This window comes from Siniperca chuatsi, linkage group LG10 (assembly GCF_020085105.1).
Source record: "Siniperca chuatsi isolate FFG_IHB_CAS linkage group LG10, ASM2008510v1, whole genome shotgun sequence".
Classification (NCBI taxonomy): domain Eukaryota; kingdom Metazoa; phylum Chordata; class Actinopteri; order Centrarchiformes; family Sinipercidae; genus Siniperca; species Siniperca chuatsi.
This window is the reverse complement of record NC_058051.1, coordinates 8,635,058-8,659,676: the sequence shown is the minus strand read 5'-3', so window position 1 is coordinate 8,659,676 and position 24,619 is coordinate 8,635,058. Positions and strand designations below refer to the sequence as shown.

Below are 24,619 nucleotides of genomic sequence, written 5' to 3'. Positions count from 1 at the left end.
CTGGTCACTGTACCAAGTCAAGAACTCTGTAGCAAGCTTCAGAACAAAACTAAGTAATTAATTGGCTATCATTTTCCTTTTCCGAAAGCTGGTACCCCAACTTAAATGTGTTTAATGTGAGATACATTCTATTATTTAATGTTGACGCTGATTTCTTCTGATAGCCGGAAGTGAGTGTAAAACTGCTCCTTCCCCGTACCAAAATTAACGTCATTCGCTATGGTCATTCTTAATGCGTTTTAAGCCTTATGTTACTACACTATATATGTGCAGCACATTTTTTAACATACTGTTTTCAAAACTGTTAAAAACACATTAAAATCAGAATGATGGCAAACTTCGTGCATTTCTGCAGTAACCATATTGAATAATATTTACAATAAAATGCAAATATTCTTATACTTCATACTGTGAACTTCTGCACATTCCTGCACAAAACTGTACAGCTCTTTCATTTAAATAGTAGTCATATTGTACATATTTTTAATAATATTTTTCACATTTTTCTATTTTCTATTTATACTTCTTGACTTGAAGTACTTAATTTATCTTTCATTTATATTTTCTTGTTTGTCATTTAAGTTTTTATTATTTTCAAAAACAACAATAAAAGAAAAGTGCTAGGGGTACACTGCATTTACAAACCTCCTCACCCTCTCACAGTCCTTGCATAGACATCACAAGACATGGCATAAAAAAAGACAAGACAAGTCAAATATAAAATGAATGAAAATAAGTTACGCAGAAAGAAGTAAGAGATTCGGTCTGCAATGAGAAAGAAAGGGAGGCGGTGTGTCTTAGTTATTCTTGAAATCTAAACAAGTTCTCCGTTTTTATGTGAGTAAAAAAAAAAAACAGGGTATTCTCGTCTTCTCTGTTGCCCTTTAACCTGTTAAGCATAGATTCGTATGATGCAGTCTTAACCATCATCTCGAGATAGTTCTGGAAGCTGTGACCAACCATTATAACATTATAAACACAGATAGAGTCGGACTCAGGGGGATTACTGACCCGGACCTGCTACTCAGGACCTCCACAACTTTAAGCCAGAATGGTGTCACTAATATACATTCCCATATGTAGTGTACCTCTGTTTTACACTTCCAACACAAATTGTCCTTTATCAGTTTCATTCTATGTAGTCTTGTTGGAGTGTGGTAATATCTATGTATTATGTTACATTGCGTAAACTTCCTTCTTGCTTCCTTTACATATTTTCCACAATCTGCCAAAATATTCAGCCATCAACCTTGTTCAAAGTTTGTTTTCAGGTCTCTTAACATTCAGTCATCATACAGTCTGCTCTGTCTGCATTTCGTCCTTTCCCTGTTGCCCTGCATACAAGCTGTGACACCTATGGTGTGTATGCTGTTTGAATGCCACTGCTCCCAATATGTTAGGATTGTGCCACAGTGAAGCATATTTTTGTACATAGTGTGATGACTTATACATTTTGTGTATCTTGGTCCATACTTCCCTAGAGTGAACCAGAATTAGATTTGTTGTGTTGCCTCGCTCAGACAATTTCTCATTTGGATTAAATGGCGAGCATAACTTTGTCTCAATGTCTATCTAGTCTACTGTATTTTCCGACAGTTTACAAGATTTGGCTAATTTAGCCATTTCGATTGATAGACCATATAATCTCGGGTCTGGTAGACCCAATCCTCCCTTCTCTTTAGGAGCACATAGTTTGCCTAATTTAATCCTGGCAGTTTTTGCTGCTAAGGGTGGCCCAACCAGTTATTAGGTTTAGGGGGCAATCAGTATTTCACACAGAGCCATGTAGGTTTGGATTTTGTTTTCCCTTAATAATAACAACCTTCATTTAAAAACATGAAGCATTTTGTGTTTACTTGAGTTATCTTTGACTAATATTTAAATTTGTTTGATGATCTGAAACATTTAAATGTGACACACATGCAAAAAAATAAGAAATCAGGAAGGGGGCAAACACTTTTTCACACCACTGTATATTGTCATACCTCTTGAAGATGGCAGGTGTTATTGTGGTCTGTTATATCTCTATCCTTCTTAGGAATTAAAGATATTAAGGTGTCATTGAATATTGGTGGCACATGACCCTTTTCAAAGGCCTTCTAATAAACCTTCTGCAGAACTAGAGCAAGAATTTCTATATACTTTTTATAATAGTCCATGGGAAATCCATCATAACCTGGTGATTATGTTTTCATTAGTGAGACAGCTCTCATTTCACCCTCAGTCATAGGTGACTCCAACTTCTATGCCTGATTAGCATGTAGTTTAGGCATATCAATATTAGAGAAGAGTTCTAGCTCCATATATTAAAAAAAAAACAAACTTTGTCCTTCACCCTCCGCGGGTGGTCTCATCCTTCGAGCTCGGGTCCTCTACCAGAGGCTTGGGAGCTTGAGGGTTCTGCGCAGTATCTTTGCTGTTCCTAGTACTGCACTCTTCTGGAGCGAGATGTCTGGTGTTCTTCCAGGGATCTGCTGTAGCCACTCCTCCAGTTTGGGGGTCACTGCCCTGAGTGCGCCGATGACCACGGGCACCACTGTTGCCTTCACCTTCCAGGCCTTCTCCAGCTCTTCTCTGAGCCCTTGGTACTTCTCTAGTTTCTCATGTTCCTTCTTCCTGATGTTGCCATCGCTTGGTATTGCCACGTCAACCACAACGGCTTTCCTCTGCTGTTTGTCCACCACCACGATGTCAGGCTGGTTCGCCATTACCATTCTGTCAGTCTGAATCTGGAAGTCCCACAGGATCTTGGCTTGGTCATTCTCTACCACCTTTGGAGGTGTTTCCCACTTTGACCTCGGGGTTTCCAGTCCATACTCAGTGCAGATGTTCCTGTACACTATGCCAGCTACTTGGTTATGGCGCTCCATGTATGCTTTCCCTGCCAGCATCTTACACCCTGCTGTTATGTGCTGGATTGTCTCAGGGGCCTCTTTGCACAGCCTACACCTTGGGTCTTGTCTGGTGTGGTAGATCTGGGCCTCTATTGCTCTGGTGCTCAGGGCCTGCTCCTGTGCAGCCATGATGAGTGCCTCTGTGCTGTCCTTCAGTCCAGCCCGCTCTAGCCATTGGTAGGACTTCTTGATATCAGCCACTTCAGCTATGTTCCGGTGGTACATCCCGTGTAGGGGTTTGTCCTCCCATGATGGTCCTTCCTACAGCACGTCTTCCTCTGTTCCCCATTTCCTGAGACATTCCCTGAGCACGTCATCTGTTGGGGCCTTATCTTGGATGTACTTGTGGATCTTGGATGTTTCATCCTGGATAGTGGCTCTCACACTCACTAGTCCACGGCCGCCTTCCTTACGGCTAGTGTACAGTCTCAGGGTGCTGGATTTGGGATGGAACCCTCCATGCATGGTGAGGAGCTTTTGCGTCTTAACGTCTGTGGTCTGTATCTCTTCCTTTGGCCACCTTATTATTCCCACAGGGTATCTGATCACTGGCAGGGCGTAGCTGTTTATTGCCTGGGCCTTGTTCTTGCCATTGAGCTGACTTCTTAGATTGCCATTTGCCTGTGGTATTCCAAGGTACTTGTAACCATCCTCAATGTCTGCTATTGTTCCTTCTGGGAGTGAGACCCCTTCTGTGTGGACTACCTTCCCTCTCTTTGTCACCATTCGACTGCACTTCTCAAGCCCGAATGACATCCCAATGTCAGAGCTGTAGATCCTGGTGGTGTGGATCAGTGAGTCGATGTCCCGCTCGCTCTTAGCGTATAGCTTGATGTCATCCATGTAGAGGAGGTGACTGATGGTGGCCCCGTTCCTGAGTCGGTATCCATAGCCAGCCTTGTTGATTATTTGGCTGAGGGGGTTCAGACCTATGCAGAACAGCAGTGGGGACAGAGCATCTCCTTGGTATATGCCACATTTGATGGATACTTGTGCAAGTGGCTTGCCATTGGCCTCAAGGGTGGTTTTCCACAGCCTCATCCCATGGTTACTTCGAAACCCACAATCAAGGCTTACAGCGAAGCAACTAGTAGCTCAGTGTTCCAACATCCACAAGCGGCAACTGCTATCACAACTTGAGATTGACAAGATACAACACAGATGCTACGGCAAGGGGGAGTCAGGACTACAGGTCAGAGGGGGCAACCAGCAGCTCCCCAACCAGAGATTGGGTACGAAGCCCCAAGAGAAATCACGCTGAACGAGGCAGCGACTGACCTGAAAGATAAGATCATGGCGAGGATGAATACAAGGCAACCCCGACGCCAACTTCAACGGCTAAGTGAAGTACCATCAGAAAGTCTCCTAGAAGATGTGAATGCAGCATTGAGAGCGATCCCTACCACAACCATCACTGAAATCAATGAGCTGATATACGCCTCAGCAGCAGTGATCCTAGAGATGCTTGGCTACAAGAGCAACCATGGGAGCCATGAGAGACAGTACCCACCATGGAAAAGAAGGTTGGAGGCAAAAATCAAGGAGGCCCGGAGAGAAGTAAGCCAACTGACAGAGGCTGAGAGAGGTGCAATGAGAAAGCAAGTACCCAAGAAGTACAACCAGATGCCCATACCTGAAGCACTCGAAACTGCCAAACAAAGGCTCCAAGCCTTGGCCAGCCGCCTAAAGAGATACACGAGAGATAATGAAGCCAGAAGAATAAACCGGCTGTTCGCAACGTGTGCGCTCAATGGCAGGGTAATAACAGCAGAGCAGACCCACCAAGGCTGGAAACGGAGCAGTACTGGAAAAGAGAGGGAGGCATCACACAACAGCAATGTGGCTGGCGGCTCTGAGAAAGGACCACAGCAACCTCCCTGAACAGAATCCAGTCACCATCACAGCGGCAGACATCCAAGAAAGAGTCTCAGGTATGAAGAACTGGACAGCACCAGGCCCTGACAGGATCCACACCTACTGGCTAAAGAAGCTCACTGCTCTCCATGAGCACCTAGCAGCATATATATATAAATATATAAAACTTCTCATTATTGTTGAAGTACCTCGTTTATATCTTTAGCTGAAGTTATTAGTTCATCACCCTGTTCATCACCCTGTTTAATGGCTGAAATTGTGTTTGAGAAATCCTTTTCTTTCACTTTTCATGCAACTGAAATTAAATTTGAGCGTACAAAGTTACTGATATTGTGATTCCAAAAAAAAAATTCAAATAATTTTTCCTTTTATTTTTAATTTCATTTTCTAATTGTTTTTTGTTTAGACTGTCTTTTCTTTTCATTTGGAAACTGTGGCTCACTTTTCATTGATTTTTCACAAAATGCATTTAATGACCACATCTTTCAAATTTTATGAATTTTTCTCACTCAACCAACACCAAAACTCTGTGTATTTACCATTTTACACGTTTACATATTATTGTCAAAACGTTCAAAACATAAAATAAAAATGCATAAACTCCAAATTGGGACACTGACCGCCTATTTTTATTCCTCGATGACCTCTATGAAAGACTTGTGCCAGGTGATAAAACAGGGCAAGTGAGACAGAATCCAGAACAATTTGTAACTGATGTGGCGTTTCACCATTATCTTCCAAGAAAAAAGTCTATTGAAGCATATTGCAACATTTCGGATTCATTTCTGTGACAAATACTGTATGGTAGCATAATCCATGCAATAAATAATTGACCATATTTTTGGTTGTAATGGAATCTTGGTTTATGCTAAATAAATTAATGAAAAAAAGAAACTTTTACAAGACCATATAGACGCTAATTGTAATGCTACCTGTTACTGTTGGCAGACAAATGCTGTCAATGTTCGGGTGGGTTCAAGAGTTGACTTGTATAGGGTTGTAGAGATTTGTATGACGTTGCATTAGAGCATTTTGAATGTGAGACTGACTGTTGTGCTGAGCTGCATGACAGTAAAAAGAACTGTGTGAAGAGGTTTGAAAAAGTGAACTTGTATAGAAAAATGTGACTTATCAGCCTGTGCCTGAGGGGTTGTAAGTAAAGCAGTGGGTTCCACTGGGGGATGGGGAACATAACATACTATTGCTGTCCATACAAAGATTTTTTTTAAAAATTCCATTAGCTGATGCACTCATTAAAGTCCAACTGAAATGACAAGATTTTTGGAGATACATCAGAAATGCTGTAATGCCTCTAAGCATGTGTGTGGGTTGGCCTGTTTATGTGTTTGATTGATAGAGCCTGCAGGCGCACTGAGACACAATATAAACTAACTCACGCTGGTAACCGGAGCTAACAAGCTAAGGACAAACAGCATTTTGTCAGACATTTATAAACATGTTTTAAGTGATTTCGGGTTCAGTGTCTTGCCCAGGGACACTTCGACATGTGAACTGAGGGAAGTCAGGATCAAACCACCGACCTTCCGATTGGTGGACAACCCGCTCTACCACTAAGCTACAGCCGGCCACAGCTGCAGTAAGCTGTGACTGGGGGGAAAACAGGCATCAGTCAGTCACCAACTGCACAGCTTAAGCTAAACTTTGTCACACATTTCTCAAGTGAGTTTGGTAAACTGTTTAAGGTTGCAATTCTTCAAATGTGATTGCTGGCACTTAGTTTGGTAACAAAAGCAGAGTAGGTGGGATAAGGTGAGACCTTTTGTAAGTGTGGCTGTTTTGGGGAAGCAGTACTTTTTTTGTGCCTTTATTGGACAGCTTATAGTACAAAAATGGGCGGGAAATATAGGGGGAAAGAGGTATATGACAAAAGGTCTCAGGCTATAATCGAATAGGGGACGTTGCAGTTATATAGTATATAACCATAAGGCCACTGGACGCCCCCAATTTTTTTTCTGAAAAGAGAACACAGGACTTTACATGGCAGGTCTGCATGCTGTAGCAGAAAATACATGCAATTTCATTTTAGCTGGACTTTAAAACATGAATGAATCTCAACAAAGCAGGAGAACTGCAGGAGAATGCTGTGCTTGTAGGGTCTGGAGGTGATGGATCTGAGTCTATTAAAGTGAAGTCCAGTCCCTCTGTGAGACCCTGTGTTTCACCTACTAGCCATCCATCATGAGAAAATGGTGGGTAGTGAACTCATGGCAACAGATGAGGGAGGATATCAGATTAGTCACTATCTACTCTCTGTGTAAAGCAGAACACTATGCAAATATGAGGTGATCTCTCCAGATATGGTAATATCTGACCGCTCCTCTGACAAAATGATTGCAGGCGTAATGAGAGAATGTAATGAGGAAGAATATAATGACGATAATACAGCAAGTAATGAGGGAATAGAAGAGCAATGGAAGTAATCATGGTGAGAAATCAAAATGTTATTAGCATCTTTAATGACCGTTATACATGATATTAACATAGATGAGATATGATAAAATCATTAACTGAGTAATGAGCATCTGGTAACATGTTTTATGGAATTTTGATGAATGTTTCCCCACCTGGCATGAAACTTGTCTAAAGTTATTGAGTGTGGGCTTTTTGAAAATGTGGATGTAGAGCCACTCGAGGAATCCTGATGTGCAAAATACTTCAGCCTCATGGCAGCTCATTAACCAGTAATTTTCCTTTGTAGTAAATGTTATTAACTCTTATTTGTTTTTTTTTTTAAATAGTACAGTATATGTGGTGGAGCAAACACCAATTTTGTTCACCAGCCCAAAACATATAAGGTATTGTGTGTTGTGTTTGTGCGGGCAGCAATTACAATCACAATTTCTGAATCAAATCATGTTTTGACATGAAATTAAATCTTACTTTATGGTATTATTTTATGTGAAGGAAAACTACAATTAATTACAACTTGGGTTTCATTGTCGTAGCTCAAGCTCTTGTTTTTCTAGGTAACTACAAAATTGTACTCACAACATTGTTAAAAAAAAACATTGTTAAAAATAGATCCAACGAGACAAAAAGCACGAGCAAGTCAGGCATTTAGACAGGTTGTAAATAAACCAGGTTAGTCACATTTATTTGGAAGGGAAAACAAAGGTGAATGAGAAAAATCACAACCCAAACTGACTGTTGTAAACATCCATCACACTTTACAGACTGACTTTTTGGTTCAATTTTGACCGGCCTTGTATACAGCATGTCAGATTGTCTGGTGGCTTGTGCAGGTTGCCCCACTGGACCTTTTTTAGCAATGTGGCTGCATTCCAAATCTCAGAAATTACCTTGGTGAGTACAAAGTTATCATGACAGAGATAACTAATGGCAGTACATATGAAAGTAACTCAAGTTATAATAAACTGTAGTTTTTTCTTTAAGGCTGTAATATCTGTAAGTGAACGCTGTTTCTTAAATTTTTCAGAACATGTAAGTTTTTTCCCCTGTTACGAACTTTCCTCACAACAGGAGGTTAGATCAACATGTACGGTAGTCTTTCAGAGACGTTAGAGAGGCTGTGTATTTTAGACTTTTACGAAATGTAAAATGTGTTTTTTTCTTTTCCGTTACGAACCCGCCTCCTGGCAGGAGGTTAGATCAGTGATACATTGAGATTTGGGAGGTGTGCACGAATTACTTTGCTGATTCAAATCATTTTGTTCAGTTCAAAGTTTCGTCACTATGTAGTTTGTCCACTTTTTTTCTAATCTAATTGATTGCATCTCTGTTCAGATGCACTTCAGTATGCACAATAATAAGTGGACGCGTCACGATTCAAATGCACTACAGTACATATACCAGTAAGCGAATGCGTCAACATTAATAACGCTGTGACGTTATTCATTGATTCAGACTGTCTTCAGTTCAGTAGTAGGTTCAGTTGATTGCCAGCTCAAGCTGTCACATTCAGTTCAGCACAAAACAAGGCCTATACAAGCAATGTTTATAAGGTTAATAGCTAAGCAACAAAATATTTGCAACATAGTTATCATATTATGATTTTTTCTGTGGCTTTCGCATTCTTTTTGTAAGCTATTAAACAGGAAGTAATCATGGCTGAGCTGACAACAGTGCACTCAAGTCACCAGTGGACGGTGCTCCACTGCTAAAAGCTGCTCATTCAGAATAGCTGGTTCAGTTTTAAGAGCCGTTGTTAAAGATAGTCATACATGTACTGAACAGATAACTATCTTCATAGAACTATCATTTTCAGCTTAATAAGTCATTTTGAGATCTACAATTATATTTCTAAGATAAATAATCTATTAAAAAAAACAATTCAACAATACATTAATTCCAAAAACCATATGTAGCATTTTGTAGAAAAACCTTTTCTTTTTGCGCTGCATGGCAGTATGACAGTAATGGCCTTGTCATGTGATCTCTCTGTGCCCTCTCCGCTCTCTGCCCTTCTCCTCCATCTTCAACTCAAGCGTAAGCAGGCAACAGTAGGCTATAAATAACCCCCACCTTCCCACAACCCAAGAAAATCCCTTTGAAGTTGTTGGGGTGTTTCGTCTTCCTTCCTCCCCTCCACTCCACTCTCTCGAGACACTGCATTCTGAACTTGGAGGGGAGGAACTTCAAATGTAGCAAGCAGAGGGATCGAACAGAATGGGAGGATGCGGAGACGGAGAGAGCTAAAGAATGAAAGGGAAAAATGAGTCATATGAAGGAGGAGAAAGACAGCAGGATGGCTGCTGCTCCACTCCATTATGTCATTTTTCTCATCGCAGTTTGTCAATATCTGTCATTTCTTTTCATCGCAGCATTCACATCCCATCAGCTGTTAGAAACAAGGCATCAAAGCAGATCAAACTAATGAAAACATTTGGAAATATGTTGCCTGGACACATTTGTGATTCAACTACTTAAAATTACTGTGAACCAATTTATTTATAGTGCCTTAAGATATTTATAGAGTTGTTACATAACAATTTTGTCAGAATTTCTTATCTACATGTCCACACAGACCCCCCCCCATTCTAGACAAACAGCCAGAAATTGTTATATAAGAGCTCTAAAAATACCATCAGTGTGTGCGTGTGTGTCATGTTTGATGGGAGCAAGCTCTAGGCTCCACAGTATTCCTCCTGAGCAGCTTGACTCTGTGTTTGCTGTGCACACAGCCATGATGCCATCCAATACTGTGTCATGTGCTCTGACTGAGTTACTTTGATAGCATACAGTCTATGCTTGAGATTTTCTAATAAGTACACATACAAAGTAATAAATATAAACACACACTAACACACCAATTTCTCTCAAATGCTGATTGAAGCATCCACATACAGATTTTTCAAATTTGTATGTGGATGTGTAAATGTGTAAAATGTGTAAAAGTCCACATTTAATTCAAATCCTTCATTATCAGACCATTATTTAATAACTCCTATTACTGGACTACATGCCATTAGGCAAAAACTCCTACTCTAAATATATATCTGATAGTGCTGTAGCTAAATTTAAGGAAGCGATTCCATCTGCATTTAATTCAATGTTTTGTCTCAATATAACACAGGACTCCTATGCTAATTTCAGCCCCTCCCAAATTGACCATCTTGTTGATGGTGCTGCAGGCTCACTGCAAACGACACTCTATTCTATAACCCCTCTAAAAAAGAAGATAACAAAACAAAGAAGGTTAGCTCTATGGTAACACCCAAACCTGCAAATTAAAGCAAACATCGCGAAAACTTGAAAGGAAATGGCGTTCTAACAATCTCATTTACCCTGGCAAAATAGTCTTAAAATATATTGGAAAGCCCTCCGTAATGCCAGAGCATCCTACTGTACATCATTAATAGAGGAAAATCAAAACAACCCCAGGTTTCTTTTCAGCATTGTAGCCAGGCTGACAGAGAGTCACAGCTCTATTGAGTCATGTATTCCTATAGCCCTCAGTACTAACGACTTCATGAGCTTCTTTAATGATAAAATTTTAACTATTAGAGAAAAAATTCATCAAGTCCTGCCCTCAACCAGTACCGATTTATCTTCAAACACAGGAACCTTAGAAACAGTGGGAAAACCTGATATATTTTTAGACTACTTTTCTCCTATCAACCTTCAACAAACTTCGATTCATTCAAACTTTGATTAATTCATCTAAGCCATCAACCTGTCTCTTAGACCCCATTCCAACTAGGCTGCTTAAAGAAGTTTTACCCTTAGTTAGCACTTCTTTACTGGATATGATCAAGCTGTCTTTATTAACAGGCTATGTCCCACAGTCTTTTAAAATAGCTGTAATTAAACCTCTTCATAAAAAGCCTACTCTTCATCCAGGGGTTTTAGCCAACAATAGACCTATAGCTAACGTTCCCTTTCTCTCTAAGATCCTTGAGAAAGCAGTCGCCAATCAGTTGTGTGACTTTCTAAATAACAATAGTTTATTTGAGGATTTTCAGTCAGGAAAAATTAGAGTTCATCATAGCACAGAGACAGCACTGGTGAAAATTACAAATGACCTTTTAATTGCATCGGACAATGGACTTGTCTATGTTCTTGTCTTATTAGATCTTAGTGCTGCATTTGACACCATTGACCATCACATCCCATTACAGTGACTAGAACTTTTAATTGGCATTAAAGGAACCACACTAAGCTGGTTTAAATCCTATCAGATCGATCTCAGTTTGTACATGTTAACGGAGAGTCCTCTGTGCACGCCAAAGTTAGTCAGAGTTCCACAAGGTTCTGTGCTTAGACTTATTCTATTCACCTTATATATGCTACCTTTAGGCAATATTATTAGGAAACACTCCATAATCTTTCATTGTTATGCGGATGAAACCCAATCATATCTATCGATCAAGCCACATGAAACTAATCAGTTAGATAATCTTCAAGCATGCCTTAAAGACATAAAAACCTGGATGACCTGCAACTTTCTGATGTTAAACTCAGACAAAACTGAAGTTATTGTACTTGGCCCCAAACACCTCCGAGACACATTACCTAAAGACATAGTTACTCTAAATGGCATTGCCCTGGCTTCTAGCAGCACCGTAAGGAACCTCTGGAGTTATCTTTGATCAGGATTTATCCTTTAACTGACACATGAAACAAACTTCCTTCTTTCACCTACGTAACATTGCAAAAATCAGGCACATCCTGTCTCAAAATGATGCCGAAAAACTACAGACGTCAGCTACAGACGTCATTTGAATTTTAAATTGGTCACAAGACTTTTGTCAGGGAGCCAACACAGACACCACCAGGTCCACCCACCGCAATCAGCAGATCTCATTCACCTGAATACTGATTAAGAGACGTTTTACAGGGTTCTCTCCGTCTCTGAGCACTTTCAGGCTACACAGATACAGTTACACACAGGAGTTGTTGATTAGCTGATTACAAGTCAAAGGAGTTTGTTCCTCTGTTCTGACTGGTGAATAAAGGTTGAGCTATTTTTGGCAGTTTAGACCTTTCTGTCTGTCATTCTGTCTGTCTGACTCTTACTCCTTGTCTTTTTGTCTGTCTGTCTGTCTGTCTCTCACTCTCTGTCTGTGCTCTTTAAGGACGTGTGCTTCAGCTATTTTCTTTCTAAGGTATGGTTAAGCAGTGCAATGCATTTGAGCTTGAAGATTTTTCAGGCATTTCATTTCAGACTTTCTGAATTTTCAGCAGGAAATGCAGTTTTTCTAGTATGTTATTCAGTTCCAAACAACAAACTAAATACAAGTTAATGTCCAGTTGTAGATGTCCATCCTTCTTGGTTTCCTACTGGCAAACCTACAGAAGACTTTGAAAAAAGACAGAAACACACAAACACACATTTTGCTGTAACTCAGCCCTAGTAGACAGCCTAGTATCCCTGGGGGGGAAAAAAATCCACCTGGCACTAATTCAAAATGGATCACAGATCTAGTCATGCAATTCATGACACATTTATTTCAAACGAAATTAATTTTAAAATGAAGCATCTTGGAAAAATCTTTTTACTCAGTGTTTTAAATATTTATTTTAAGTCCACTAAAATGGGAAGGCAAAACTAAGGCCAGGGGGCCCAGAGGGGTACCAGACAGACAATGCTGTAGGAACACCACAATGCCAACAGAATAGAGAGGTATAGGAAAATGGCAGCAGTTACCAATGGAAAAAGCTTTGATAAACCGACTGTATGCTACTTGCCCAGCACCAAACAACAGACAGAGTGAGACAAAGTTAGCGACTAGCTGGTGAACATAGTGAAGCATCACCTAAAGAAAAAGATATTTCCCTCAGGAGTTGGTGGAGACCAAAAGCTAAAAGGAGAGTGAATATTCGACTTGCATTCGTCAGGTGGCCCAAAACATGACTCTAACTAATGCAAATGTTGCTCTATATATCGTGGATGTCTAAATACAGTAGGCAACTGTAGCACGTTTACTACAACAACAACTTTTATAGGGTGATATGTTTTCAGCTTGTTCCACTACACCCAAGTGGCACAAAAAATAAATTATTGTAGCTTTAGTAATATGATGTCCAACATAATGTCGAATCCTTTTACCACAGGATTTGCAAAGATAAAATCGAATTAAAATATGACTTGTGTCTATTAAATGTTTGTTGTTGAGAACGTGCATTTCATCACTGACACTGACCGACATTGGCTTTTACCTCTATAAGTTGATCTGTTTAACTGATTTCTACATGTTGCACATCTCTCTTCCATGAACAAACTAATACACCCTAAATAGGATGTAAACTTCACCACAATCAAACTTTTCTATAATCCATTGCTGTTTTTCATTCCCACTCTCTATTCCTCCAACTCACACACTATTTCCATCTTTTTTTCTTTCTTGCTTTTACACACACACACACACACATACACACACTCTCAGACTGAAACAGTTGCTGACAGGTCGTTTATCCTAGGACAGCTCCTCCCCTGTGCCACAGCCCATGTTCTACTTAGTTCTGTTTAATATTGCAACAGACAGGCAAAGATGTGAAAGAAGGATGGAGACATGAGCTGATAGAGGAGAGGAGGGAGAAAGGAAGTCATCAAGCTGCAATAGCTAGTGGGCTACTGAGTTTTCCTATGGTACCTCATTTCTGCTGGAGAGATAGAAGAAAATGATAAGAACTGGAGAAAGATAGAAGAGGAGAGATGAGAGGAGATACAGTAGACGAAGATGGGGGGAGAGCAACATAAAGAAACAAAACAGACCTCTCTGTCTCTATACGAAGGTAAAAACTCAAACCTTGGCTAAATTTCCTCAGTTTCCTGCACTAAATTCATCTTTGTTCAAAAAAGGTGAATCAAAACTAAAGCTCCTAGCAGTTTCCCCAGATGTATTTTCCACTGAGGTAATCTAAATCCAAGCAAAAGTGTGAGAAGCAAAGCTCTTCACAGACCTTGGGTGCTTTTGGGAAATCTAGCTGTCCTCTTGTTCTTTTCGTGTGAGGAAAAATGCTGCTTAGTCTAGATTCTAAGTGTAAAATGACCCCATTATTCACTTTCCCACTGAGGTGTGACATAACAGGACGATAAGAAGAAGTCACCTAATAGCAGACAGCTGTTGATTCGCTAATGGCCCAAATATATCCCACTTTTAGCAACATTTGGTTTGTTCCTTACCCTGCTGACCTCGTTATCATCTTGAGTCTACTAAATAACCATTTAAGATTAGTTTGTCCACTTTTAAACCTACTACTTAACTGAATTAAACTGATCATTTCAGTGCTAGCCATTGTTGCTGCTTTATCCATGCTCAGTTGTCCTAGGGCCTGTATCACAAAGCAAGTTCAACTTAGTCTGTCACTCTTTGAGCTACCTGGCTTCACTGAGCCTAACTTTGGTGATCCTGGATAGCTGGTATCATCAAGCTGGTTATCATCTGTTGCAGAAGTTCTAAATGAAAAGAAACATTATCCGAACCATGAGTGGAGTACTTAATATTATATGAAATGAAACATTGATTGCTACAGGGAAACTGCAACAGCAAAATTTAAATTATAGTGTGGTGAAATATATACAATCACACAACTAGAATTTAATAAGTGATAGATAAACTGTATAGGAATTGTATCTTATATTAGATATGTCTGGCTATAAATAATTATGGGAATTATTATATGTTGTTTGTCTCATTACAAATTATCTTAAACATGTTCAATCATGTAGAGTGCATAGGGAAAGTCTGATGATCATAAGTAATCCATTTATTTAGCATAGTGACATTTTAGTGCTTTTTGTCTCATGATGAACAAACTATTATGAATAAACACAGTTAAAAGTAATGTGAGGTAATTTCTGCTGCTGAAACAGAGAAAAAGACTACAGATCTCTGCAAAAAATGGTTTAAAAAATCTGACTGAAATGCTGCATTTATAATTTACTTAAGTAAGTAAGGGGTAGAAAAGAACTAATTCGTATGATTTGCCATCTGACAATGTCTGAAGACAAAACTGTTTGTAGCTGTTTGAAACAGCCACACTGGAAGGCGGCGCTAAAAGCTGGCTGTCACACAGAGGGGCGAGATGCGCTAATAATTTGAATATGGGGATAATGGCACACACTTTCAGACTGTCTCTCCCGGAAGGCATTCATAGTGTACTCATTTGTACACACAAAATATGTTGCACCCCCACACGCCTGCTTGAAGTGGGTGTGCTTGTTAGATTGTTTCTTTTGCTTCGCTGTTGTCCCACAGTTTTGCGAGTAGGTCTACATTCAGTGGTAAACCTGTATCCAGGTCAATATTGCTTCATTTTGGCCTATTGGTATATACAGTCTCTTAATTTCCAAGAGTTATGTGTGGCACTTTATAGTCCAGTTAAAGTGCATTAAGCTTATTCACATTTGGTCAGTTCAGTAAATGTAGAGGCCAAAACACACTGTCACTCTGCTCTGCCAATAGGCCTGCATCCCATTGTTTTGGCCTTGGTTCCATTTTTTCCTCATGTTTTATTTGACTTTTACTAAACCAATAAGTCCAATATATTCACCCAGGAATTACTTTTTGGTGTGACTGTTGCAACATCTCCCCCGATGGAAAAACCATTCACCTAGAATTTTGACATGAAGCAACGACAGGAAAATTGCTGTCCTATGTGGACATTTGAACTTTACTATACTTTCACCTGACATGAGCGTGAGTAGATAATGACAACATTTTCATTGGGTGAACATTTCTCTTTCACCTTCCTGTTGCAGTAGCATGCTAGCAGACCATCATGATCAGTGCCTGCCCAAACTGCTCCCTAATTGACACTTTTGGTCTATTTGGCCTACATCTATGCCACCATCACTTCAAATTGGCCCTTGCTGTATTTGCTGTGGTAAACTATCACTGTGCAGTGCCAGGAGACCTGCTGCTACACCCAGCAGGGCAGAGTGGATGATTAAACAATCATCTCCAAGGTGGTGAACAGCAGGCTGTCTGCCAAGCCTTTTAGACAACTTACCTTTGCCAGACATCATACTGTATGCATCCACTGGAAGGACAGGAAAACCTTCTGAAGTTTCACAAACGCTGACATACTCGCAAATTAGAAGGAACACAGATATATATATATATATATATATATATATATATATATATATATATATATATATATATTAACTGAAGTGGCTGATATCAAGAAGTCCTACCAATGGCTAGAGCGGGCTGGATTGAAGGACAGCACAGAGGCACTCATCATGGCTGCACAGGAGCAGGCCCTGAGCACCAGAGCAATAGAGGCCCAGATCTACCGCACCAGACAAGACCCAAGGTGTAGGCTGTGCAAAGAGGCCCCTGAGACAATCCAGCACATAACTGCAGGGTGTAAGATGCTGGCAGGAAAAGCATACATGGAGCGCCATAACCAAGTAGCTGGCATAGTGTACAGGAACATCTGCACTGAGTATGGACTGGAAACCCCGAGGTCAAAGTGGGAAACACCTCCAAAGGTGGTAGAGAATGACCGAGCCAAGATCCTGTGGGACTTCCAGATCCAGACTGACAGAATGGTAATGGCGAACCAGCCTGACATCGTGGTGGTTGACAAACAACAGAGGAAAGCCGTTGTGGTTGATGTGGCGATACCAAGCGATGGCAACATCAGGAAAAAGGAACATGAGAAACTAGAGAAGTACCAAGGGCTAAGAGAAGAGCTGGAGAAGGCCTGGAAGGTGAAGGCAACAGTGGTGCCCGTGGTCATTGGAGCACTCGGGGCAGTGACCCCCAAACTGGAGGAGTGGCTACAGCAGATCCTGGAAGAACACCAGACATCTCGGTCCAGAAGAGCGCAGTACTGGGAACAGCAAAAATACTGCGCAGAACCCTCAAGCTCCCAGGCCTCTGGTAGAGGACCCGAGCTCGAAGGATGAGACCACCCGCGGGGGGTGAAGGACAAAGTTTTTTTTTTTATATATATATATATATACTACATATATCTATCTATCTATCTATCTATCTATCTATCTATCTATCTATCTATCTATCTAGATAGATAGATAGATAGATAGATAGATAGATAGATAGATAGATAGATAGATAGATATAGATAGATAGATATATGTAGTATATATATATATAGTTTGAGAATATACATTTGTGGTATATTTTATTATAGTCAGCACTGGGCATTTGTGGGAAGCCAAAAATATCCAAATCAGAAGACAAGCTGTTACTTTTCTGAAATTTTAGTTATGAAGGAAAAAGTTTGAGTTATATTGTTTTGATTTTTTTTTTTTTTTATGACTTACAGAGATTTTGTTAAAACCCGGACAATAACACAGAGATTTATGCCATCAAAAGCCAATCCAAGCATCTATAAAATTATGGAAAATAAAGGGTGATCTTCTTTTTGTGATTTATAATTACAAAAAATTGCTGTCATGCAGGCTTTTGCCTTCCTGCTGTGCAGAGAGAGACCTCCAACCTTTTCAGCCAGATGGTGATGGGTGGTTGGAATGTGGGAGTATTCAAGAGTCATCACAATCACGGTGATTTTATAGACCAATGCAACATTCCTCATCACATATGCTTCATCCTTATCATCACCATGTATATTTTTATCCTCACATTTATCAGTGGAAGCCAGGAAGTTGTTCCCGGTTTATACTCCTTTTTACCAGTGGTGGAGAGTAACTACAGTAAGTACATTTACTCAAATACTGTACTGAAGTACATTTGTAAGTACTTTACTTGAGTGTTTCCATTTTCTGCTACTTTATACTTCTACTCTTCTACATTTCTGAAGGAAATATTGTACTTTTTACTCCACTACATTTATCTTTAACAGCTATAGTTACTAGTTACTTTTCAGTTTAAAATTTAACATCAGTATGAACAATTTAATGATGTCATAATACTATATCAGAGTACTTTTACTTTGATACTTATTGTACATATTGCTGATAATACTTCTGTACTTTTACTTTAGTAGGATCTTAAATGAAGGACTTTATTTTTACATTGCAGTATTGCTATTTTTACTTAAGTAAAGGAATACTTCTCCCCTACTACTTTTTACCAATGTTTTGCTTGATTAATGGTTTGTGGGAAGACCCAGATTCAATTCCTGTGAAGTCATGAAGATCTAGATAGAGAGAGTAAAATCTGTACCTCTGCTCTCTTATTTGTGCTGATTGTAGAGCACCAAACCCTTTCAACACACTCGGCAGAACAGAGGACAGAGTGGGCAGATGAGGATGAGGAAAAGAACAATACAGAAGGGAAAAAGTACTGATCTCTCTTTCCCTCTCTGCCTCTCTCTACCTTTCTCCCTCGCTCTCATTCAGTATGCTGACTGTTTCTGTACAGAAAACTGACTCCCATGCGATTCCTGGCCTGTTTATCACATTGATTAGCTTACAAAGAAGTTGGATATACACAGGAGGCTTGCTTGAAATGTGTGTATGAGAGAGATCATGATTAAACAGTTATTTTAATATTTTTTTCTTACACAACAATATTGCATTTTTTTACAAAACACAGGAGTACAAGCACTGAAAATCTGCAGAAAGTAACAAAGACAATGGCAATATATTGCACCAAAATTCATAATGTTCCCGTGTGAGCTATTCAGAATAATTAGTCAAGCATCAGAGTCTTTATCCTGAAAGTAGAATAAAACAGGAAAGTAGAGCTGAAATTATTAGTCCATTTAATAGATTAGTTGATAGACAGGCAAAAATTGATTGAAACTGATTCCAGTCAATATTTGATGGTTTTCTTTGTCTTCTGTGATGGTTAACTGAATATTTTTGGGTTTTGGACAGGTGGTCTGACAAAACAAAACATTTTTAAGGATGTCACCATGGGCTCTGGGAACTTGTGATGGGCATTTTTTGCTATTTGCTATATCCCAAACAATTAATCGGTTATTCAAAATAATTATCTGTAGATTACTGGATAATGAAAAATGGTAGTTTCACCCCTACAGGACAGCATAACATTTGAAGATGGACTTTTAATGATCAAATGAAATTGATACATATGTATTTAATTTCTGGTGCTATTAGTTACAAACCATATCTAATACAAAGCCATCTCCAAAAGGGTCTTAGCACTTGCAGCTCCACAAATCAAAACTAAACTAATCAAAGTGACCGTTTGTAAATGTTACAGACCCCCTTTTCACCAGTACTAAAGCCATTCAGCTGTGCATGAAAGGTATGGATGTGTTGGGAAACCACAATTTTCCCCAATCATTTTTCCAAACTGTAATCTACCCACAAGAGCAGGAGACAAAACATCACCATCCTGAAAACAGTAATCCAGTTGACCTGGACTCATTCCTCAAAATAGCAATACAGCCCGATGTAAGCCCTCAGTCACCGGAGAGGTGTAGAGGTGCAGTGGTGTATCCTCAGAATATCAATGGTAACAGAGGAGCTCCGGGCCTTTCAGTGCTGTGAATGATCGGTAAAATGTAGCCTATTCCTAGTGTCTCAGTCCTGTTATTGAGGTATGGAAAATCTGTACAACACTCCCAATTAACTGTAAGAAGACATAGCCTATGCTACAGCATCTTGATTTCAGTGAAGTAACAGACAATGAAACTAATGCACAAACACCTTTTCATCTTATTTCTACCAGGCGAGAAGTCACATGATATTTCTATAGGAATGTGAGCCAGTGATACTCAGTATACTGACCTCAGTAATGATGTCTGACAGTGTCACTACATTAGCCTTCACGTGGGAATTTGCAGTTTTGCGCTTATATATGTACATTATGGCATTTTTTTTATCATCTTCTCAAGCATTTTAAAATGTATCCTATCTTAGAGTAATTTTATTGTCTTATCTAACAATACTTGGTGGATTTCGGGAGCAAACAAAACACTTCTGAAATAATATCTAAAGTGGCAATGCAATGGTGAATGTAAAGGTGGGTAAACTGTATGACGGATTATGATAAGACTCCATCAAAAAAAGCTTTCATTAAAAATTTTATATTTCATCTTAAAAGATCATAGCCTAAATGATTACACACAGAAACACCAACACTGGCTGCCTAGGTAGGTTACTGCAAAGTGGTTATTCGTGCAACTAAAACAGGAGGGTCAGTTAAGTTGTGTGTGGCTTTTGCCTAATTCCAGGGCCTTGGTTTTTGCATTTGTGTAAATGAAAAAAAAAACCGAAATATTGTCTATGGTATAAGTGACAGTAATATCAAGAGTGCCTACCGCACAGCAGCTGCATCCAGGCGCAGGTCTTGTAAACGGTGGAGGTGTTGCAGAAGAAGAAGAGCGCCATGCAGGCGATGCAGCTGAGGATCAGCACCATGGATAGCAGTACGAACACCGAGGCCGCCTTGAAGGCTCCGGACGGGATGGCGTTGAAGTCGGAGAAGCTGCCCACGCAGGTGAGCTCTCGGCTGGGCGACGGCCCGGTGCCCACGCAGTAGTGGAAGAGTCCGAAATAGCCTGCCTGTGGCGTGTTGACACTGTCGCCGATCCAGTAGGGCTGGATGAACACCACCACGTTGACGATGGCAAAGCAGATGGTGAAGATGGCCCACAGAACCCCGATGGCCCGGGAGTTTCGCATATAATTGTCGTGGTAGATCTTGGAGGCTTCTTGGGAAGGCAACATGTTTGGGCGTTTTGTTTCCTCCTTGTATCTCTCTTTCCACCCCGTCCTCCTCCTCTTTAGACTCTTACAAAAAAGAAATGTAAATCTTAAAAAAAAAAAAAAAATGCCTGACAGCTCCAAACCCTTCACTACCCAGTTCTTGTATTTTTTCGTTCTCTATATCAAAACTTCTCTGCGCTAATATTGACGCCGCTTTGGCTATTTCTTATGTGGCTGTTAAAGGATACTAAATGGGCCTACGTAACCACACGATAAAAATGTAACCTGCAAATATGTGTATGATATCGCAAGATTAAACATTGTAAAAATAAATGAGGGAAAATGCTACATTGAAGCAATAGAAAATCATAGCCTACCTATCCCACTGATGAATAATTTACCAAGACCAGTGATTCAACATTGCTGTCAAGGCTCGTTTCCTTGAGGCTACACCATGAATGATTAAAAAAAAATCCATCAAAGTAGGATTCTCTTTATTTCACAGTGGTCGGGTGGAGGGGTTTAAAGCAATTTTTCATCCTCATCCATCAGTTTAGAGCTATCTTCAGGATGTCATTTATTACGATCCGTGAGATGAAGTCTGTTGCCTGTAGCGCCAGCGGTGGACCCCGTTTTTACCTTCCGAGGCATCCGTGGGGTGTTCCCCTTCGTCTACTTCAATGTCCACGCAGCATGTGGAAATCAAACAGAATAAATGAATAAAAACGTTGAGAACAGGTTCCAACACGAGCCTCTGTCAAATTTCAACAGTCCTTTCTCTTAAATCCGACATCCTCCACCGCCTCGACTCCATTATCATCATGGTTTTTGTCGTAGCCTTTATCCAGTATGTCTCCTCTCCCTCTCTCTCTGCACCCGTCCCCCCCCGTCCCCCCTTCTTCGTCCTCTTCCTCCTCCTCCTCCTATTTCTCTGCGCGGCCCCCGGAAGACGCTGATGTTGTACTGATGACAGCGATGGAGCGCGTTCACGTACGCGGGCACATCAGCAGCAGCAACAGAAGGGGGAAATGAGTAATTTTACTTAATTAAAAACAACAATATATATTATTGTATCATTATTACTGATGCATTGACGTGTAGGCCTAACTAGCATTTTTATGTTATAGCTGGTGGATTTGAAGCTACTACTTTACATAGGCCTACTTTTTGGTAGGTGGTATCATACCTTTTGTAAAACCTTAATCTGCAAAGTAACTAGTACCCATACCTGTCAAATACTGTAAATGTACAATGTGATATTACATGTGAAACTGAGTGAAACTTTTTTTAGGTGTGATTATTTTAAATGTGAAAAATAAGTGCCTTTCTCATGAGAATTCATCACGTGCAAAAAAGGTGAATAGTGTGTACCTCCAACCCCAGTTGGGTACAGGCACATAACAAAAACAGCAACAAAGGAGGCACAAGCTTGGAAATTTGTTTGGACAGGCTCTCCTTTTCCTGTAATTTTTTTACATATAAAATGATGTTCAATATGTGATAAGCATGTGAAATGTTCTTCGCATGTGCTTTCTTTGGGACCAACATACCTAGTTTTTGAGTATATTGCCACACATTATGGCCAATGAAGATTTGTAAAAACAGAATTAAGTCTGTCTAAGTGTGTTAAGTATTAAGATACTAGATACTAGATAGATATTAAGATACATACATGCTAACATGCTTATAATGACAATGCTAACATGCTGATGTTGAGCAGGTATAATGTTTACCATGTTCACCATCTTAGTTAAGTGTGTTAGCATGCAAACATTTGCTAATTAGCACTGAACACAACATACAGCTAAGGCTGATGTGAATGTCATTAGTTTTGCTGGTATTTAGTCATAAACCAAAGTATTGGATGACCTGATAATTTAAACCACACTCTCAACCTTGTTCTGGTAAATGCCATTGAAATTGAACAATTAATAGTCTTTCCACAGAATCCGTCATTATCGGACCATTATTTAATAACTTTTGAACTCCTATTACTGTACTACACGCCATTAGGCAAAAAATCCTACACCAGATGTCTATCTGATAGTGCTGTAGCTAAATTTAAGGAAGCGATCCCATCTGTATTTAATTCAATGCTAAATGGACAGTGGACACCTATGCTAATTTTAGCCCCTCCCAAATTGACCATCTTGTTGATAGTACTGCAGGCTCACTGAGAATGACACTATTCTATAACCCCTCTAAAAAAGAAGATAATAAAACAAAGAAGGTTAGCTCCATGGTATAACCCCCAAACCCGCAAATTAAAGCAAAAATCACAAAAACTTGAAAGGAAATAGCGTTCCAACAACCTGAAAGTATCTCGTTTAGTCTGGCAAGATAGCCTTAAAACATATAGGAAAGTCCTCTGTAATGCCAGAGCAGCCTACTACTCATCATTAATAGAGGAAAATAAAAACAACTCCAGGTTTCTTTTCAGCACTGTAGCCAGGCTGACAGAGAATCACAGCTCTATTGAGCCATGTATTCCTATAGCCCTCAGTAGTAATGGCTTCATGAGTTTCTTTAATAATAAAATTTTAACTATTAGAGAAAAAATTCATCACGTCCTGCCCTCAATCAGTACCGATTTATCTTCAAACACAGGAACCTTAGAAACAACTGTAAAAACTGAGATATATTTTGACTGCTTTGCTCCTATCAACCTTCTTCAACAAACTTTGATGATTAATTCATCTAAGCCATCAACCTGTCTCTTAGACCCCATCCAACTAGGCTGCTTAAAGACGTTTTACCCTTAGTTAGCAATTCTTTACTGGATATGATTAATCTGTCTTCATTAACAGGCTATGTACCACAGTCCTTTTAAAGTAGCTGTAATTAAACCCCTTCTTAAAAAGCCCACTATTGATCCAGGGGTTTCAGCCAACTATAGACCTATATCTAACCTTCCCTTTCCCTCTAAGGTCCTTGAGAAAGCAGTCACCAATCAGTTGTGTGACTTTCTAAATAACAATATTTTATTTTCAGTCAGGATTTAGAGTGTAATTACAAATGACTTTTTAATTGCATCAGACAATAGGCATGTCTCTGTACTTCTCTTGTTAGATTTCAGTGCTGAATTCGACACCATTCACCATCACATCCTATTACAGAGACTGGAACATTCAATTGGCATTAAAGGAGCTGCACTAAGCTGGTTTAAATCCTATCTTTCAGATCAATCTCAGTTTCTGCATGTTAACGGAGAGTCCTCTGTGCACGCCAAAGTTAGTCATGGATTTCCACAAGTTTATATGCTTGGACCGATTCTATTCACTTTATATATGTTTCCTTTCCTTTCCTTTGCAATATTTTTAGGAAACACTCCATAATCTTTCATTGTTATGCAGATGATACCAAATATATCTATTAATCAAGCCAGATAAAACTAACGAGTTAGCTAAACTTCAAGCATGCCTTAAGGACATAAAGACCTGGATAACCTGCAATTTTCTGATGTTAAACTCTGACAAAACTGAAGTTATTGTACTTGGCCCCAAATGTTACGGACAGAACAGACCGGAGACACCGTAAAGAAACTGAGAGATCTTTATTGTAAACAACGGAAATGTGATGATGATAATGCTACCGTCCTTTGGCTAGGAGACGAGGAGCTCTGGGGTGGAGTAGTTACACACTGGAGAGTGGAGACACACGAGACCAGGATCTGGAGCGACACTCACGGGAGACTGGAGATGGTCGGAACCGGGGATCGGGGCTGTGGAGTTGAGTAGGCGTATGGCTGAGATGTAGATGAGTCTGTGGCGTAATGGAGGCAGGAGAAAGAGTTCTGTCCTTCATTTAAACG

General features: G+C 39.8%; 1 protein-coding gene across 3 annotated transcripts in view; it reads right to left on the bottom strand.

Moving 5' to 3' along the window:
* The window catches only part of LOC122882935 (LHFPL tetraspan subfamily member 4 protein-like), a 60,323-nt gene extending 38,334 nt beyond the window's left edge, over window positions 1-21,989 (bottom strand). The window contains exons 1-2 of one of the 3 annotated variants that reach the window (XM_044210910.1): window positions 21,186-21,987; window positions 20,421-20,890 (exon numbers count right to left, since the gene is read on the bottom strand). In XM_044210910.1, the coding sequence (XP_044066845.1) occupies window positions 20,421-20,829 (409 nt within the window). In that variant the 5' untranslated portion in view covers window positions 20,830-20,890; window positions 21,186-21,987. Of the gene's footprint in view, window positions 1-20,420 lie in introns of all 3 variants that reach the window. The other 2 variants (XM_044210911.1, XM_044210909.1) reach the window with 2 other exon arrangements.
* Between the last annotated feature and the right edge of the window lie 2,630 nt (window positions 21,990-24,619).